At 56.2% G+C, this 19,054-nt stretch overlaps 1 protein-coding gene across 8 annotated transcripts in view; it reads right to left on the bottom strand.

The window, feature by feature from the left end:
- PRKAR1B (protein kinase cAMP-dependent type I regulatory subunit beta) overlaps positions 1-19,054 on the bottom strand; it is an 85,728-nt gene that overhangs the window by 51,624 nt on the left and 15,050 nt on the right. For all 8 annotated transcript variants that reach the window (XM_060284194.1, XM_060284193.1, XM_030851074.3 and 5 more), the window contains exon 4: positions 17,142-17,233. In XM_060284194.1, coding sequence (XP_060140177.1) covers positions 17,142-17,233 — 92 coding nt within the window. The remainder of the gene's footprint in view (positions 1-17,141; positions 17,234-19,054) is intronic.

The following is a 19,054-nucleotide window of genomic DNA, read 5'->3' on the forward strand; positions in this document are numbered from 1 at the left end:
AGTCCTCGTTCAGATGTGAGTCCTCAGCTTGTCTTCAACCCACGTTCCACGTGTCTCACGCTGCCCTCCCTGGAGGAGAAGGTCACTGCAAACACCTTGTATCCGCCAGCCTTGCGACCCTGGCAGCACCCGAGTGCGTGTGGCACCCAGCAGGCACATAATAAGTGCCGCGGAACGAGCATCCCTAGAAAACCCTGAGTTCCTCAATTTGGCACACTGTCATTTAAATTTCAGTCCCACGCCCAGATAAACAGTGCCGTGCACGCTTGGCCGCAGAGTAACTTTCCCCCTAACTAGTCCCAGAGCCATCAGCAGAAGTTGGAGAACATGCCTCACATAATCAAAAACCCATCTGCAGATCTCACCCTACTCCCCACGTGGAGATAACACACTTAGCTGTGACTGACAGGTTGTCCCCCAGGGGCTCAGGATGAGCGAAGCCCCCGCCCCAAAGCCCAGAGCCCTCTGGGCTCGGACCCTCTGCCTCGGGGGTGTCCTGGTGTAGGGACGAGGCTCCCTCTTCACCAGGCTCCGCCACTCCCGCCCTGCTGCCCACCCACCTCCACTCCTGCCCACCAGAGCCCCCCAGAGCTTCCACAGCCAGCCCACCCTGCTGCGAACCTTGTCTCCTTCACGAGAGCATTGAAAAGAACGCAACACTGCAGGATTTATTTGCCAAAAAAAGTGCAAAACTTGTCCACTGAAAACGACAGAGGATTTCTGAGAAACTAAAGATCTAGATAAACGGAAAGACATTCCTGTCCATCACTTAGAAGCCTCAGTACTGACAAGACGCCAGTTCTGTATCAAATCCATCTATAAATTCAGTGCAAGCTTTTTAAATAGAAAGTTATCTAAAATTCATATGGAAATGCAAAGGCCCTAAAACGGTCCAGACGATTCTGAAAAAGAAGAACCAAGTGCCAGGGTTTACACGACCTAATTTCCAAACTCACTGTAAAGCCACAGCCAACAAGACTGTGTGGTGTTGGTGTGATGATACGGCACACAGATCAGCGGGACAGAACAAAGCGCCCAGAAATAAACTCTCACGTTTATCCTCAGTTGATTATTGATGAGATGCCGAGACATGTCAACGAGGAAATAACAGTCTCTTCCACAAATGGTGCCAGGCACCCAGACGTCCACTGAGAACACCACGGCCTTAGACCCCCGCCTCACAGCACACACAGTGACTCAGAGTGGATCACAGACCTCATGGGAGAGCTAAAATGATAAAACTTCTAGAAGCAAACATGGTAAAGGCTTCATTAACGTGGGTTAGGCAAAGAGTTCTTAGATAAAACAACAGAAGCATGATTCTTGAAAGAAAAAAATTGATAAACTGAACTTTAAAAGACGTGAAGAAGATGAAAAGACCGAAACACAGACTGGGAGAAAATAACTGTAAACCACGTATCTCATTAAGGGCTTGTATCCAGAACATAGGAGGCGCTCTTATAACTCAACAGTAAGAAGACCAAGAACTCAAAAAATGAGCAAAAGATTTGAAGAGACATTTTGCCAAAGAAGTTGTAGAGGAAAAGTATAGGAGAAGACACCCAATCTACTTAGCCAACAAGGAAACGCAAATCAAACCCACCACGAGACGCCACAGCCATTAGAGTGACTAGACTTGGAAGACAGACGGCCCGGAACCTCAGCAGGATCAGAGAGATGGGAACCTCATCACTGCAGGTGGGCCTGGAAACGCGCAGCCACTTTGAAAAACAGGTGGTTTCCTAAAAAGTTAGACGTAAAGGTAGCCTCCAACCCAGCAATCCCACCGTTAGGAACCCACCCAAGAGAAACGGAAACGTGGGTCCACACGAAGACTTGCACAAGCGTGTTCACAGGACCGCGAGCCCCTGAGCGACTCTGCCAGGCCTGGAGCTGTCATCACCCCACCCAGCGCACTGAGCCTCAGGTGTGCACAGGGCCGAGCAGGGGGAGGCAGGAGGGGGGACCAGGGTGCAGAGATGCTCTACCTGACGGAGATGACAGCTCCCGTGTCCGGAGCAGCCCTGAACCGTCAAGGAAGACCCATCTAAATCCTGCCTGCCTCACCCACTCCAGGCTCCTGACGCCCCCACCCCAAGGGTGGGAACCAGGCCAGGTAAATCATCTGTGTGCAGACGCACGTCTGGGAGAGGACAGAAGCAGGACAGTGAAGTCCCAGTTCTCACTGGGTGGACGAGGCCAGGACCCGAGGCCCAGCTCTAGGGAGCTTCAGCACCACAAGCCCAGCCTCTCGGGGATTTTTTTTCTTTTTAATTAACTAATTTATTCATTTATTTATTTATTTTTGGCTGTGTTGGGTCTTCGTTGCTGTGCGTGGGTTTTCTCTAGTTATGGCGAGCAGGGGCTACTCTTCGTTGTGGTGTGTGGGCTTCTCATTGCGGTGGCTTCTCTTATTGCGGAGCACGGGCTCTAGGCACGCAGGCTTCAGTAGTTGTGGCACGTGGGCTCAGTAGATGTGGCTCAGGGGCTCTAGAGCGCAGGCTCAGTAGTTGTGGCGCATGGGCTTAGTTGCTCCGCGGCATGTGGGATCTTCCCGGCCCAGGGCTCAAACCCCTGTCGCCTGAATTGGCAGGCAGATCTTAACCACTGCGCCACCAGGGAAGCCCTCAGGGACTTTTAAGGAACAATTTCAGCGCTTCTGGACAGACGTGGGGAAGTTTAGACTCGTGAGCTTTCCCGGTCCTGCAATTCTGAGCACCGAGTAGCAAGACGGGGACACAGAGGACGCAGCCTCTTCCTCCCAGGGTCCCGGCTAATGAACGGCAGCTATTAAACCACTGAAAAGAAGAGCAAAAACGCTGTTCCTCACAGAGCTGCTCTCAGAATCATCGTTATTTCCACCCAATTAAGCCTTGTCTTCCGTGAAAGCATCACTTGGAAATGGCCCTGTTCTGGGTCCAGACCCCTGAACTCGTGACAAGCCACACAAAATCACACGACGAGGAAACTGCTCGGACGGGAGCCAAGCTCCACACTGCAGCACAGGTAACTAACAGGAAGCCACATTAAACAAACTAAACTAAAACCGAGATTTAGGGCTTCCCTGGTGGCGCAGTGGTTGAGAGTCCGCCTGCCGATGCAGGGGACACAGGTTCGTGCCCTGGTCCGGGAAGATCCCACATGCCGCGGAGCGGCTGGGCCCATGAGCCATGGCCACTAGGCCTGCGCGTCCGGAGCCTGTGCTCCACAATGGGAGAGGCCACAACAGTGAGAGGCCCACGTACCGCAAAAAAACCCCACCAAGATTTAAATGCTTAAAGTGGCCATCAGCCCGATCATAAAAGGAAGAGGTTCGAATCCAAAAGGTGCATTAGCTGAGCTCACGGCTCCACAGTGAGAGGAGCAGAGAGGCCTGGCAGGGCCAGGAGGCCAGGCTTCCCCAAGAGACAAGGCCAACAAGGACTAGAGGTGAGGGGCCACGGCACGAGGGCAGAAAACGAGTTTGGGGCCAAAGGGCCACCCCCGGCCACCTGACACCTCCCTCTGGACACCCAGCAGGCCAGGCTGCTCAGGCTTGTGTGGCCAGATCCCATCTCTCCACCTGCCACCTCCGCCCTCCAGGCCGCATCAACCCCCGAGCTTGCAGGCTCCACCCTCCATCCAGTCCACCAGCCAAAGCCAGGGCCCAACCTGGCACTGTCACCAGTCTGTCGACTGCTCCCCCCGCCCCACAGCCCGCCCTCCATCCGTCCTCCACCTGTGGCCCCCGTGATCAGGGACCCCAGCAGCCCCAATGCATGTGAACTAGATCCCCAGTCCCCAACTTGGTCCTCGACTGACCAGGGTCGTTTAATATGGTCACACGCTCTGTCCTTAAACATCTAAAACGTTTCATTGAACGTTTACACAGTTGCAAAAGGGAGGAATTTCTGGGCTACTGTAAGTGCTGACGTTTTCACTGCTGAAATTGCTTGTATTACTCTTTTAAACATAGACCATGAAATAAAAATCCATAGCGTCGCGGTTCACTTTAGGTGTCATCTCGCCTGGGCCGAGGGACGCCCACTTAACTGGTGAGACGTGATTTCTAGGTGTGTCTGGGCTGGTGTCTGGGAAGAGATCAGCCTTTGAGCTCAGACCACGTGAAGACGGCTCTCCCCATGGTGGGCGGCACAACCCCATCCCTTGTGGGCCCAACAGAACAGAAACGCAGATGACAGGAGATCCGCTCTCCACCTGAGCTGGACGCCCACCCTCCCCACCCTCGAGCATCCACCTGCGAGTTCTCGAGCCTCTGGACTCGCTGCACAGCCCCACCGGGCCCTGGGCATCCGGCTCACAGGCGGCACCTGGTGGGGCTTCGCGGCCTCCACGACCCCCAGAGCCAGCCCTACGTTAAACGTCCTCAGACATGTCTCTATCCTCTGGGTTCTGTTTCTCTGGAGAACCCTGATTCACCACGGGGACTGGACACCCACCAGCTCTTTAACCAAGAAACAGGGGGTGTAAAAACCCTCTTAGCTGGGATTTTTGCCTTGTTCCTTCTCTCCTTGAACAGATATTTCTAATGTTTTCTCACAGAACTTATCCTAATGTAAAAACATTTATGCTTAAAAGTATTTTATCAATCACCCTGCCATGCTGCTCTGTAAGAGATGTGTGAATCTTTGCAATTTTTTCCTATGACTAGAAGACTATAAGTATTAAAATTTTCCTTCAAGACTGAGTTTTTTAAATTATTGGCAGGGACTTCCCTGGTGGCGCAGTGGTTAAGAATCTGCCTACCAATGCAGGGGACACGGGTTCGAGCCCTGGTCCGGGAAGATCCCACATGCCGCGCAGCAACTAAGCCCCGTGAACCCCAACTACTGAAGCCCACACGCCTGGAGCCTGTGCTCCTCAACAGGAGAAGCCACCGCAGTGAGAAGCCCGCGCACCGCAACGAAGAGTAGCCCCCGCTCGCCGCAGCTAGAGAAAGCCTGCGTGCAGCAATGAAGACCCAACACAGCCAAAAATAAATAAATTTTTTAAAAAATTATTGGCACAGAGCTGACTAAAAGTAAATACATTAAATTTTGATAAATAAATATTAAATTGAAAAAGTAAAACTGTTTTGGAAACACATCATTTAGAGTACTTATGTGATGCTGATTCGTAGCGCCTTATAGAAAGCAATATGGTTGTCCCAATGTTTGGTGGCCCGAGGCACCCGGGGGCAGTCTACCCAGGGAAGACCCAGGGTGAGAGCTGGGGGTCCCCTTTGAATGGGAGGAGGCTTATCTTGAGAAAGATGGGGAAAGGCTGGCCTCGGCTGCAGACACCGTCCCTGGCAGGTCAGTCCAGAGCTCGAAGTCAGAGGCCAAGACCTGGGACTCGGAGCCTGTCTGCGCAGCCCCTGGAAGCTCACGCCAGGGTCTCCACGGCCAGCCCGGGACCATGGCCCTCAGCAGCGGCAGGATCTGCTGCTGGCCCTCCCGGCCTGGCCAGTTCTGACCCCCAGGGGCTTTCCAGCCCTCAGACTGTCCCTCTGCCAGAAACTCGCTTCCCCTGCCCCTCATGCTTGCCAGGTTTCAGGTTGAAACACCCCCTCCTTCAAGAGGAGCTCCCTGGCTGCTCTGCCCAGCAGAGACCTCGCCCATCCCCGCTCAGGTGCATCTCCTGCACGCCCCCTCCCCTGCCCACCTGCTCACTGACCTAGGATAGCGCCAGACACCCGCTGGACAGACAGGTGAGAGGGAGTGGCTCCTGCCTGGGGACCGTGGCTTTCCTGCCTTTCCTGAAGCTCTCAGAGGTTACATCACTTGCCAAGGTCATGCAGCCAGCAAACAGCAAGGCCAGGACAAGTCCAAGGTCGTCTAGTGCCAGCCACGCTCCCAACCCCAGCTTCCGGAGGTCTTAGCCTCCTCCTAATAGCAAAGCAGCCCCTAGGGCTTCCCTGGTGGCGCAGTGGTCGAGAGTCCGCCTGCCGATGCAGGGGACACGGGTTCGTGCCCCGGTCCGGGAAGATCCCACATGCCGCGGAGCGGCTGGGCCCGTGACCCATGGCCGCTGAGCCTGCGCGTCCGGAGCCTGTGCTCCGCAATGGGAGAGGCCGCAACAGTGAGAGGCCCGCGTACCAAAAAGTAATAATAATAAAGCAGCCCCTAACATCACCACCTCTCAGGGCCAGAAGCTCAGAAGCCCGGGGGCCATCAGCCATGTAGGCCCTGCTGCCTTCCAGAAGCTTCCCTGGGCTCCTCCCCACAGTGCCCCGCCTGGACGTGCACGCAGCCAAGTAAGGGGCCCGCAGAGGGAGTCACCTTTCCCAAATGGGGAGCAGGGAAGAGCGCTGAGGACGGGCTGAGCGGGGACCATACACGGGTTGCTTCACCCCCGAGTTCCCACCTCCTCACCCATAAAACGGACGGAGATTAAGACACCTGAGGGGTCACCGTGAGAGATGGATGGAATCAGGTATGTCAGGTGCCCGTGGGGCGGCGCGGATGAAGCTGCAATAGATGCAGAATCAACACCAGCCTCGTCCTCCTTGGAAGGACCTGAGACACCAAACGCTTCCGGAAGAAAACTGCCCTTGGCTCCCAGGGCCCCAGGCTACACGTCATGCAGCCTCACGTGTCCCACAAACGCTCCCACGGGAGAACCCACGAGAGCCCTCTTGGGAGGCAGCTCCCCGCCACATGGAGGTTCCAGCCCTGGTCCCCCCACCCCCCGCCAAGCCAGGAGGCAGAGCCGCCCGCCTGACCCCACCTGTAAAGTGGGGAGGGTCCCAGGGTCACGTCGAAACCAGGCTCTTTGGTCAGTGGTGCAGGGCTGGACTGCCCTCAGCCTCCTGCTTAGACTTGGGTTACAGGGTCCAGCCACAGTGACTTAACAGACTCAGTCAGACTGGGTTAAAACAAGGTCCACTCCTAAGGCCCACAGTGGACTCCATCCCTGCCCAAACCATGTGGTGCGACACAGCTGGGGCGGGGCAGGAGTGCCGGAGAGTCCACAACACCCATCACAGGTGGTTCCTAGGAAGGCCAGCTGAAAGGTTAGATGAGCTACACACACCTAACGTGGTGTGCCCACCCCCACCACCTTCATCATCACCATCACCATCGTCACCATCACCACCATCACCATCATCACCATCACCACCATCACCATCATCACCATCGTCACTGCTGTTGCCTAAAAGGAATCCCATAACCAAGACAGGGACCCAGCACTGCAGGCAAACGTCAGGACTGAGCCATCCCAGGCTAGACGCAGCCCCTTCCTTTACGTATTCAGGACTTACTAACACTGACCACCTCCAATGGTACCACCCCGGTTAAAGACACCATCACCTCACCTGGGTTAGCAAAACAACCTCTCAACTGGTTTTTCTACTTCTCCTTGGTCCCCTACACCTTCTACTCTGAACACAGGGTTAGACTGACCCTACTCAGGTGGAAGTCCTGACAGGCTAGGTATACGCTCAAGCCTTCCAGAGGCTCCCATCTCAGAGCAGAAGCTGAAGCCCTCACAGTGAACCAGAAGGCCCCATGTGTTCAGCCTCATTGTGTCTGTGTCCGCACTGCCTACTCCTGGCCTCTTTCCTGGCTCTGCTCTAGCCTCACTGACCTCTTTGCTGATTCTTGAACATTCCAGGCATGCCCCTGACCACAGGGCCTTTGCACCTGCACCCCTGCTGCATGAATGCTCTTTTCCCAATTGCCTGCCTGGTCTACTTCCTCTTTCCCTCGGGTTTCTCCTCGAACCTCCTTCCGAACAAGGCCTCCCAGGCCACCCCATCCCCCACTCCTCCCTAGAACCTGCTCCACCTCACGCACCGTGTCCTCCAGCTGTTTACTTGTCGGCTCTTCATCTCTCCCCCGAGAAAGGAGCTCCACGGTGGGGAGGGTACCTCTGTTCATAGCACACCTCTGGCCCCTGGAGCAGGATGTGCCGTGAAGGAGACGCCACACCTGTGAGATGCACGGCTAAGCACGGCCTCCGCCACGGGGCACGTCTCCAACGGCCACCTATGACGCAGAGTCCAGAGACACCTCTGGGCATACGAGAGCCCCCCTGGGCAAGGGTCCCTCCTCCTCGCACTGGGGGTGAGGACAACCCTACCTCACAGGTCCACTGGGTGCCACGAGATGGGGCGAATGGCTGCTCACAGGGCCAAAGGCCACGCGGACAGGAGTGGCGGGATCTGCAGCAGGAACTGGCCCATGTGCCTCTGAGAGACGAGGGTCCCCTCCGAGCACACGAGGGCCGTGGAGGCCACGTCCACCTGCCCCCAGGAGCAGCGTCCCCAGAGCTGTGTCTCCTCTGACGGAAGAGCAGTATGCATCTCCCCACCTGCTCCGCAGCACTGGCCCCGACGGCCAGGCTCAGCCTCGCCACATCCCAGGACTTGTGTCCACAGTCGAGGGGCAAGAAACCTAGGAAGTTACAGGGTGGGAAGAGCCCAGGGAGCCAAAGGGTTAAAGAGCTCCGTTTCCGACGGCCTGAGAATTAGGATGGAGCAGCTGACAGAGACGGTGTGTCCTCCCCACAGCTGTTCCCGGAATCAAAGCGCATCTTTGTTTGCCCGACTCTTAGCAACTGTTGCATTTCCTGAAGGACACGCGTGAACCAGCTGTCATCTCACAAGATGCAACGTGGGGTGGGCTGGATCCTCAGCGAAACGAGAAAACACTGACCGTCAGGGGGCGGGGGGGGGGGTCCTGGCTGTTCCCACCCGTGTCCTCAAGTGCCAAGAAGGGGACCCACCTCAGCAGATGGGAATGCGGACCCCCAGGCAGGACCCATTGCAGAAACAGAGCCGCAGACAGCAGCCCGCACACGACCTAGCGAGAAAGCCGCCCCCACGCGCCTACAGGATGTGAGGTGGCCGTGACGGCAGGAAGCCAAGACAAAAAGGAGCGTCTCGCACTGAAACATTTACAGGTGGAACCAGCTGACGGCTGAACTTTCTCTCCAGTGGTCCAGGGCGGGGGCAGGGGCGGGAGGGAGGGAGAAACCAGACTGGCCATGACTGACGTCCCGAAGCCGTGGCTCGTCACACCATTCCCGCTGCTGTTGCAGCCAAGGACATACCCGCCCCCACCCGGCACCAGACGCTAAACAATGGTCATTTTTAACCTGAGAATCACCGAAATGCTTTTCATGACACCAGACAAAAAAAGCTCCTTCGTAGTAAGAAACACACACACACACACCCCATACCACATACACACATGCGCTACACACACACCACGAACACACACACACACACACACCACACACACACCACATACACACACACATACCACGAACACACACACACACACCACATACACACACACATACCACGAACACACACACACCACACCACATACACACACCACGAACACACACACACCCCTCCAGCAGAAGGCAGGGTCACCTCCCTGCCACCCCTTCCAGAACGTGAAGCCGGCCCCTCTGAGGTCCAGGAGGAACAGGCCGGGCTGCGGGGCCGCTGTGAGACCACATCCGGGAACACGCCCCAGGAACTGTCCACACAGGGAAGACACCACGCACCTTCCTGGCTTCTTCTTGGACTTCTGTTTAATGAAGCGGCAGCTCTCCACTGAGTTCGTGGCCCAACCCAGATTCAGCTCACCGGCCTCACTCTCTCGCTCCACCAGCCACAGCCCAGCTTGTTTTCTGTGCCTCCTCTCGCCCCGCTGTCCTTTGCCTGTGCTGCCCCCGCCGCTCGAACGCCTGCCCCACCCCTCTCCTGCCTGTCCTTCAAGACCTGGTTCAAAGAAGCAAGCACCCCGACCCCAAGGGACACGAGACCCTTTCCTCCTCTGTGGACCCCCAGCATCCACCAGATGCCGGGGACCACCCACGTCCCAGGAAAGGATGACTCACTTTTTAAACGTGGGTCCCCCGCGGGAGGACTCTCGACGGGAGGGGGGCTGCGTCCAGGGTCCCGAAGCGACGAGACAGCACGACGCTTCAACCAGGGCCCCCGTTCTGCAGGACGAGGGGCGGCCGCGTCCCTCTCTCAGGGCTGCTGTAGGGCTGGGAGGGACCCCAGCTCTGGCAGTACAGAGCAAAGTCTGTGTGACTAGCGCGCTCACCCAACGGAGCCATGAGCGGCGCGGGACTTTGCCTCAGGAAAACCAGTCGCTGCCCCCCAGAACCTGTGTGACCTTGGCCCATTACCTGCCTTCTCTGAGCCTCAGTTTCCCCATCTGATACATGCGGGGGCACCTGTGTCTGCGGAGAGGCTGGCTGGGCCCCGGCCAGCTGGTGAATTCCCCACACCCGGCTGGCAGGCAACTTCCTACTTGTAGTGACCAGGGCTCCAGCGTGGACCCAAGCCAGGGCCCCGGGTGTCCTCCATCCTGGGGCTGGGCCAGCACTGTGAGGGGTGGGGGCCAGCTCACCAGCAAGGCCATCTCGAGGGCCCCACCTTTCTAGAGAAATGGCCCCTCTTCGCGCCTCCCTGGCCTCAGTTACCCCACTGCCTGCGGGCGTCTCCAATCACGTTACGGGGTGATTGTCAGGTGACATCAACAGTGAACCGGCTGGTGTGAGAAGACGTGTCTGCAGCGCCCTGGAGACCTCTCACCACCGAACTCTACAAGTTTTAAAACATTATAGTACCAAATAAGCGAGATCGTGGGCGAGGTTAACAGATTAGGGAGCTGGGTGATGCAAGCACGGCAGGAGGCAGGGCAGCCCAGGGCGGCCCCGTCCCCGCCGAGGCTCACATCCCAGCTTCCCCCGGGCCCAGCTGGGTGGCCGTGGCAGCTCGCTTGAGCTCCGTGTGCCTCCATGCTTCATCTGCCCAAAGCCGCCACAACGAGGCCAGCACCGTTCTAACGAGATGCAGACAAGGCCTGCGATCGGGCTCTGGCTCAGAGCTCGCCATGACGCAGGCTCCAGGGTCCCAGGTCTCAGCCTCACACCGAACACGACTCCGACCCCGCAGGGTCACACGGCCCACGACATGCGAACCTGGAGGTCTCCTCTGCCCAGAGTGAGCCTGGCTTTGTGCAAAACGAAAATCAAACTTTTTGCCAGTCCAACCCATTAAGCATCTCCTCGGATGAGGCCCTGCATTTTCCAAAATGCTAATCTTGGTTTTTAGTATTGCCTGAAAGGTCGGCAGCAAACCCCGAAGCTGGAGCCAGGCTGCAAGAGGGGCTGAAGTGGCTCAGAGAAACAGAGTCTGTTCCCTGAATTGACTGTGAATTCAGCAGACGGGTGTGCTTTTCCCATCACCCGGGGGCCCGAGCCAATTTGTGGAATAACAGACTGCAGAGACATGCGGGTGGGCGGAGACAGACAGCTGTGCGGCCAGGGGTGCAGCCAGAGGCCTGTCTTAATCAGAGCTGCAGGGAGCACGAACCGCTGCCAGCAAGGCCGCCCCAGGGTGAGATTCCTTCACTGCCGCCCGTCCGCCCGGCCGTCTGGCGGCTCCGGGAACGAGGCCCCGGCCGTGGGCCCGAAATGCAGTGCGACTGCCTGGACCCTGCCCCTGACGCACACACGCAGGGCCTCCTAATCATCACGTTTCTGGCTTCCATGGGCGCTCCGTCTCCAGGCACCCTGAGTGGGCGGGCAAGCCGGGAAGGGACCTGATGGAACCCAAGGGTCCCCACCTCCCTCCCCCGGGCCTGGTGCACCCTCGGGGGACAGGCTGGGATCCACAGCACCTGCCAGGGCTCTGGAGCATCCTGTGGCTTCCTTCTGAGCCTGCTTGGGCCCCTGCGTCCCCAGGAAGGACAAAGTCTCTGCCATTGCTCACAAGAGCAGAAGCCAAGTGAAGAGGCTGCACCTGCCAGCCCCCCAACCTGGACCCTCCCCAGGACTACTCAACTCTTCAGCAGGGCTCTGGAGGGGCCCGCCCAGGGCACGAGGACATCCCGCTCCAGCCCCAACTCGGACATGTGCTGCTTGGCCTGGAGCAAGGGGCAAGGGCCCTCCCCTCACTGTTCACTGAGACGGGGCGACAAGCCAGCCTCCCAGAGTCCTTCCTGCTGTGTCCTGAGGCCCAGAGTAGCCCATTTACCTACCTCAGGCCCAGGATGGAGCAAAGAATGACTGTGGAGTGGTCTCAGGGCCAAACCAGCCCCTTCCTCAGACTAAGCACTGAAGGGCGGAGGGGTCTGGCTATGGGCTCCATCTGATGGCCAAGCCAACCTCAGAGGGGCAAAGCTGCATCCAGAGAGATGCCCACTAACTTAGCCCTACCCACAAGTCGAAGGGCCAGAAAGATGATGATGGTGATGGTGGTGACAATGGTGATGATGGTGATGATGATGATGGTGATGGTGATGATGATGGTAATGATGGTGATGGTGATGAAGATGGTGGTGATGGTGATGACGACGATGGTGATGGTGATGATAGTGACGATGGTGATGATGATGGTGATGATGGTGATGATGGTGACGATGGTGATGGTGATGAAGATGGTGATGGTGATGACGGTGATGACGATGGTGATGATGGTGACGGTGGTGATGATGGTGACGATGGTGATGATGGTGATGGTGATGATGGTGATGATGGTGACGGTGGTGATGATGGTGATGATGGTGATGGTGATGATGGGGATGATGATGGTGATGATGATGATGGTGATGGTGATGATGGTGACGGTGGTGATGGTGATGATGATGGTGATGATGGTGATGATGGTGGTGATGATGGTGGTGATGATGATGGTGGTGATGATGATGGTGATGTTGACGGTGATGATGATGGTGATGATGGTGGTGATGGTGATGGTGGTGGTGATGGTGATGGTGATGATGATGATGGTGGTGATGGTGGTGGTGATGGTGGTGATGATGGTGATGATGGTGATGGTGATGGTGGTGATGATGATGGTGGTGATGGTGGTGATGGTGATGGTGGTGATGATGGTGGTGATGGTGGTGATGATGGTGATGATGGGGATGATGATGGTGATGATGATGATGGTGATGGTTGTGATGGTGACGGTGGTGATGGTGATGATGATGGTGGTGATGGTGATGATGGTGGTGATGATGGTGGTGATGGTGGTGATGATGGTGATGATGGGGATGATGATGGTGATGATGATGATGGTGATGGTTATGATGGTGACGGTGGTGATGGTGATGATGATGGTGGTGATGGTGATGATGATGGTGATGATGGTGGTGATGATGGTGGTGATGATGATGGTGGTGATGATGATGGTGATGTTGACGGTGATGGTGGTGATGATGATGGTGATGATGGTGGTGATGGTGATGGTGGTGGTGATGGTAGTGGTGGTGATGGTGGTGATGGTGGTGATGTGATGATGGTGATGGTGGTGATGGTGATGATGATGGTGATGATGGTGACGATGGTGATGGTGATGACGATGGTGGTGATGGTGACGATGGTGGTGATGATAGTGATGATGGTGATGATGACGGTGATGATGATGGTGATAATGGTGATGATGGTGACGATGGTGGTGATGGTGATGATGATGATGATGATGGTGATGATGATGGTGGTGATGGTGGTGGTGATGGTGGTGGTGATGATGGTGATGATGGTGATGGTGGTGATGGTGATGGTGGTGATGATGATGGTGGTGATGGTGGTGATGGTGATGGTGGTGATGATGGTGATGGTGGTGGTGATGATGGTGGTGGTGACGATGGTGGTGATGATAGTGATGATGGTGATGATGACGGTGATGATGATGGTGATAATGGTGATGATGGTGACGATGGTGGTGATGGTGATGATGATGATGATGATGGTGATGATGATGGTGGTGATGGTGGTGGTGATGGTGGTGGTGATGATGGTGATGATGGTGATGGTGGTGATGGTGATGGTGGTGATGGTGGTGATGGTGATGGTGGTGATGATGGTGATGGTGGTGGTGATGATGGTGGTGGTGATGATGGTGGTGATGGTGATGATGGTGGTGATGATGGTGGTGATGATGGTGATGATGGTGGTGATGGTGATGGTGGTGGTGGTGATGATGGTGGTGATGGTGGTGATGGTGATGATGGTGATGGTGGTGATGATGGTGATGATGATGGTCGTGATGGTGATGATGGTGATGGTGGTGATGATGGAGGTGATGGTGGTGATGGTGATGGTGGTGATGATGGTGGTGATGGTGATGATGGTGATGATGATGGTGATGATGGTAATGACGGTGGTGATGATGATGGTGATGGTGGTGATGATGGTGATGGTGGTGATGATGGAGGTGATTATAATGATGGTAATGATACGCCCACGGACAGTATCTCACTCTACCCTCACTGCAAGCCTCAAAGTAGGTTTTATTACCCTCATTTGACACTTGAGAAAACTGAGGCTCTGCCAGGTGCTGTGGTTTGGCCAAGAGACACTCTTCTTATTTAGGGAGTGGAAACTGAGGCTCCAAAGTATCCGCACAGACCCAGAGAAAGCCTTCGAGAAACGCCGACTAGAAACGCCGCCCCACCCAGAAGGAGGCCCGGCAGTCTGGGGTAGGGGCTCTGTCCCTCAGCCACGCTGCGTTACCTTCTCTTAAAGCAAAGGGCTGGAACACAGTCTTCGCCTTGTCTCCCCGCGGATGCGGCTCCACGCAAGCTGAAAGCACTGACAAGAGCGAAAGCACCCAGCCCTAGACCGTGGGGTCTTTTTGTCCCAATCCTGCATTTAGCAGGAGGGATCATAGAGCAGCACGTGGCTTCTCCCGCACAGATTCACCCACATGGATATTCTAGTACCCTACTCATGCCGGGAAGCAGAGGGAGCAGCAGGCAGCACCCACAGCGAGGCTCACCAGGCGCCCTGCAAACTTGGAAAGAACTGGGCGGCACGCGCCAGACCGCAACTGAGCAGAGACAAAGCTGCGAAGCCCAGCGTCCAGCGCACTGAGAGAAGCAAAGGCCCTGGATGCTGCACCGGGAGATGTCACGTGGAAGGTCAGGGGACAGCGTCTCCCTGCCCATGGCCTCTGGAACCCGCTTCCTGAACCGTCAGCCCGTCTCTTTAGAAGCCGTAGCCAGAAACGGGAGCCTGTGCGGGCTTCGATCTGGAAAGTGAGTTTTCCTCTGTGCAAAACAAAAGATCTAAAGCAGACGCTTCCCGTGTGAAAGCTTTCTTTCCAATCCAGCCTGGAAAAGAGGAATCTTAATCCAACCATCTGCTTCCTCCACTTCTTGTCCACCTGGCTCTCGGATGCAGTAAAGTCTGAGGCAGAGGGAGCCGTGTGGCTCTGGGAACTTAGGGCCGAGGGCGCAGGACTCCAGCATACGTTTCCTGGACACACACACCCGGAACGGCCCAGAGAGGGAGTCCAGCTCAGCTGCCTCGGCCAGGCTGGCCCTAAGCTAAGACTTTCTGAACCTGCTGCTACCTGGGAGCTGGAAGGGGCCATGAAAGGGTGTGACCTGCTGAAAAGCATTGTGATTCTGAGTCCAAACCCTTTTGTTCTGGGCAGAAGAGTCCAGGCCAGTGAACCACTGAGCAGCTTCCAAGGCCATGAACTGAGCAAAGTGTCACCAGTAATCAGAGAAACGACACCCTCTCTCCTCAAACGTGAAATAAGGCGATCGTACCCGGTGTGTCCGGGGCAGGGGAAGCCAACTCAGCAGAGGGAGATGGGGGAGGGCGACCGCGAGGTGTCTCACACGTGTCCACCTTCCGTGGATCCACCAGGAGCCGGCAAGTGCTGGAGAGCAGAGGGCGTGGTGAGGCTGACTCCCCCAGGGAGCGGGCACGGACGGATGGGTCCAAGACGGAGGACCGGCCAGCCCCGCCCCTGCCCCGTGCCACGGGCTTCTGCAGACAGGGCATCTCCACCTCAGCCTGGATCACAGCCACCCCGCCTGGGAAGTACGCTGCGGGCGAGGAGGGACCACCCCCAATTGCAGGTCCTCTGGATGTCCCTGCGGCCCTCCTGGGACCAGCCAACACAACGTATCAAAAGCCTAAAAACCCACACTGGCATGCCAGCCACCCTATCCTGCAGAAGCACCATTCCTCGCTCTTCACTGAGACCCCGCACCATGGGAAACTAGAAACGTCCACAGGGACTTGGGCAAGGGGAGCGGTGGACAAACCGACCCGTCCCTTGGTGGAGCTGCACGTCCACAGCCACCGCACAGTGGCCACACGGGAGGCCCCCGGCCCGCGCCACGGAAGGTGTGTGTGTCCCACCTGTTTCCACATGATACGCACGCGGAGAACGGCCTGGAGGGGCCAGTCCAGGCCACGGCTGGTGGTCACTGTGGGGAGGGGGACGCAAAGTGGCCTCTTCTCCCTTCACTCCGCGTATCTGTATGTCATCTGCACATCTCGCATGGACTGTTCTCAAAATGTGCTCGGTTATTCTAATGAAGAATCACCGTTTGCCAAGAACGGAAAAAAAAAATTTTTTTCAAACATCATTTACCCTTTGATCCACGTCGAGGAGTTTATCTTAAAGAAACAGACAAATACTCCCGACGAGCATACGAGTATGGGCATGTCATCAAAATGCTGTTTATCATAAAAAACGCAAACAGCCACGGCAGGAGAGCAGCCACATCACACAACCCTATAGAAATGGGGACCACAGACCACGAAAGCCTCTACTGACAAAGAGAGACGCTCACCACCTCTCAAGTGCGACAAACTACGGAGAACGTCATTCCGTTTTGTGAATACAGGGTTACGGTATGTGCATAGATTAAATCCTGAAGGACTGCCCCCAAAACATTCCCAGTGATTATTTTTGCTTTGTGGCTTAACGTTTTCCAGTTTTCCCAATTATTTACATGCTCGCCATCGCCAAGCAGAGCATGCCAGCCCCTTCACTGCCCCCAGGCCCCTCCCTGGAGTAACTCTCGCCCCCACCCCACATCCACCCGAGGCCCTTCCAGCCCGTGCTGCGCGCCACCCCAGCTCAGTCACCCTCCCTCAGGACCCCGTGCTCCGCGGACAGACGTGCATTTCACCCGTAAGCCCACGAGGCAGTGAGTTCAGCTCGGGCACGGCAGGCCCTCTGCAAGCAGAAGAGAAGTCTTGCCGTGACAAGGTTGGCCTGCGGGCACTTTGGATCCCAACCCAGATTTGAGGCGGCAGCCCAAGTGTACACAGCGCTAAATTTCTAGAGGCCACCCCTGCCCCATGAGCCCGTGCTTCCAAAACTGACCCGTGTCCCCTGGAGTTGGACATCCCACCAGCCCCATTCCCACACCTACCTTCTCTCGTTGTCGTCCAGGTGAGCAAAGAGCACGTTCTTGGAGATGGCTTTGGCCAGTGCCGTCATAGTCTTGTAGTCCTTGGGGATGACCTGCGGGGAAGCCCAGGAGAGTCAGACCTGTGGGCACCCTGGACCAGGGCCTGGACCCAGCTAGCCCCTTGGGCCCTTCCTTGACCCCGAGAAATCGGGCCACTCAGCCTTCAAGGTGTTATTACCAGTGAAGGTAGACAGAAATCTTGAAATGCTAGCTGCATGTCACAATTTTTGGAAATCTGAAAAATAAAGAAGAGACAAGGGGCCCAGAGTGACCTGAGAATTGGCGTATCGTCCAGAACTCGGGGTCTTGGTAGACAGATGCCGGTGGGCTTCAGAGCCTGTAAAAGATGCTACAAGGGGGCTTCCCTGGTGGCACAGTGGTTGGGAGTCCGCCTGCCGATGCAGGGGACGCGGGTTTGTGCCCCAGTCCGGGAGGATCCCACATGCCGCAGAGCGGCTGGGCCCGTGAGCCATGGCCGCTGAGCCTGCGCGTCCGGAGCCTGTGCTCCGCAACGGGAGAGGCCACAACAGTGAGGGGCCTGCGTACCGCAAAAAAAAAAAAAAAAAAAAAAAGATGCTACAAGGCCTCCAGGCCCTTGGATTATTATGTCTTTTGTTTTTATTTCTTTACTCCACTGGCTTTTTTTAGGTAACAAATACTTGTTGAAATATTTGAAAACTGGAAAAAAAAAAGATACCTTGACCCAAGGCTGGCTCCACCCTTTCAGGTGGTTATGGAAGGGGTGGGTAAGGGCCTGGACCTTGTTGGCTAAAATGTGGGTAAAAAGTCATCCCCACGCCCGCTGAGACCAGCCTGGAAAGCTCGAGGTGTGTCCGGTGAATCAACGCCCAGCTGACGACCAGCACTGGTATTTCCAACGCCAAGATTCCTCCCTCAAAAGACACCGAGGGGAGGCTGTCTGCACCGGCACGTGACCCCCACCTCGTGCTCAGCTGCCCCGAAATCTCTTCCAGGCTGGGGGCGGGTGGTGACGTCGGGACCCCGCATGTGGTTACGCCGCATCTAAAACCATGGAACCCTTTACAAAGGGATCCCTGAGGGGCAGGATGGAGCCCCTGAAAAGCCACTCCAGCTCCAGCAACTGTGTAACAGCTCGGACGTGCAGGCCTCGAGAGGAAGGTCTCTTCCTACACGCTGCACCCCCTCCCCTCCTGCAACACCCTGGGTTACTGTGGTGACACTCCAGCTCCAGCAACTGTGTAACAGCTCGGACGTGCAGGCCTCGAGAGGAAGGTCTCTTCCTACACGCTGCACCCCTCCCCTCCTGTAACACCCTGGGTTATTGTGGTGACACGTCACACTTAGGGAACCAGCTGGGCGCCATCCTAGCAACTAAACCCACATGTCTGTCCTGTTTCCTTGGTTTTACCCAGATCCCACCCAGGCCACATGCAGTCGCCGTGGCCCTTCAGCCCCTCTGGTCTGTGACAGTTTCTCAGAGGACGACTGGCAGTGATTTTGCAGAACGTCCCTTCGTCTGGGTTTGTCTGGGGATCTCCTCCGGGCTGGACGGTGGGCTTTTAAGCTGCACTCTTACTGGTTTTATTCCCTGATTATAAAAGGACTCAGTACCAGGGAGGGACTGGGCATGGTTGTTTCATGGGGACAGAGGTTCAGATTTGCAAGATGAAAACATTCTGGAGATGACGGCGGTGACCGTGGCACAATGGTGAGAATGTGACCTGGATGCTAAACATGGTTAAAGAGGTGCTGTTGCCCAACTGTCCCCAAATTCACGTGTCGAAGCCCTAGCCCCCATGGTAAGGTGTTTAGTGATGGGGCCTCGGGAGGTGACTGGTGTTAGGTGGGCCCCCAAGACAGGATCCGCACCCTCGTAAGTCGAGACCTAAAGA

Source organism: Globicephala melas, chromosome 15 (genome assembly GCF_963455315.2).
Source record: "Globicephala melas chromosome 15, mGloMel1.2, whole genome shotgun sequence".
In the NCBI taxonomy this organism is placed as follows: domain Eukaryota; kingdom Metazoa; phylum Chordata; class Mammalia; order Artiodactyla; family Delphinidae; genus Globicephala; species Globicephala melas.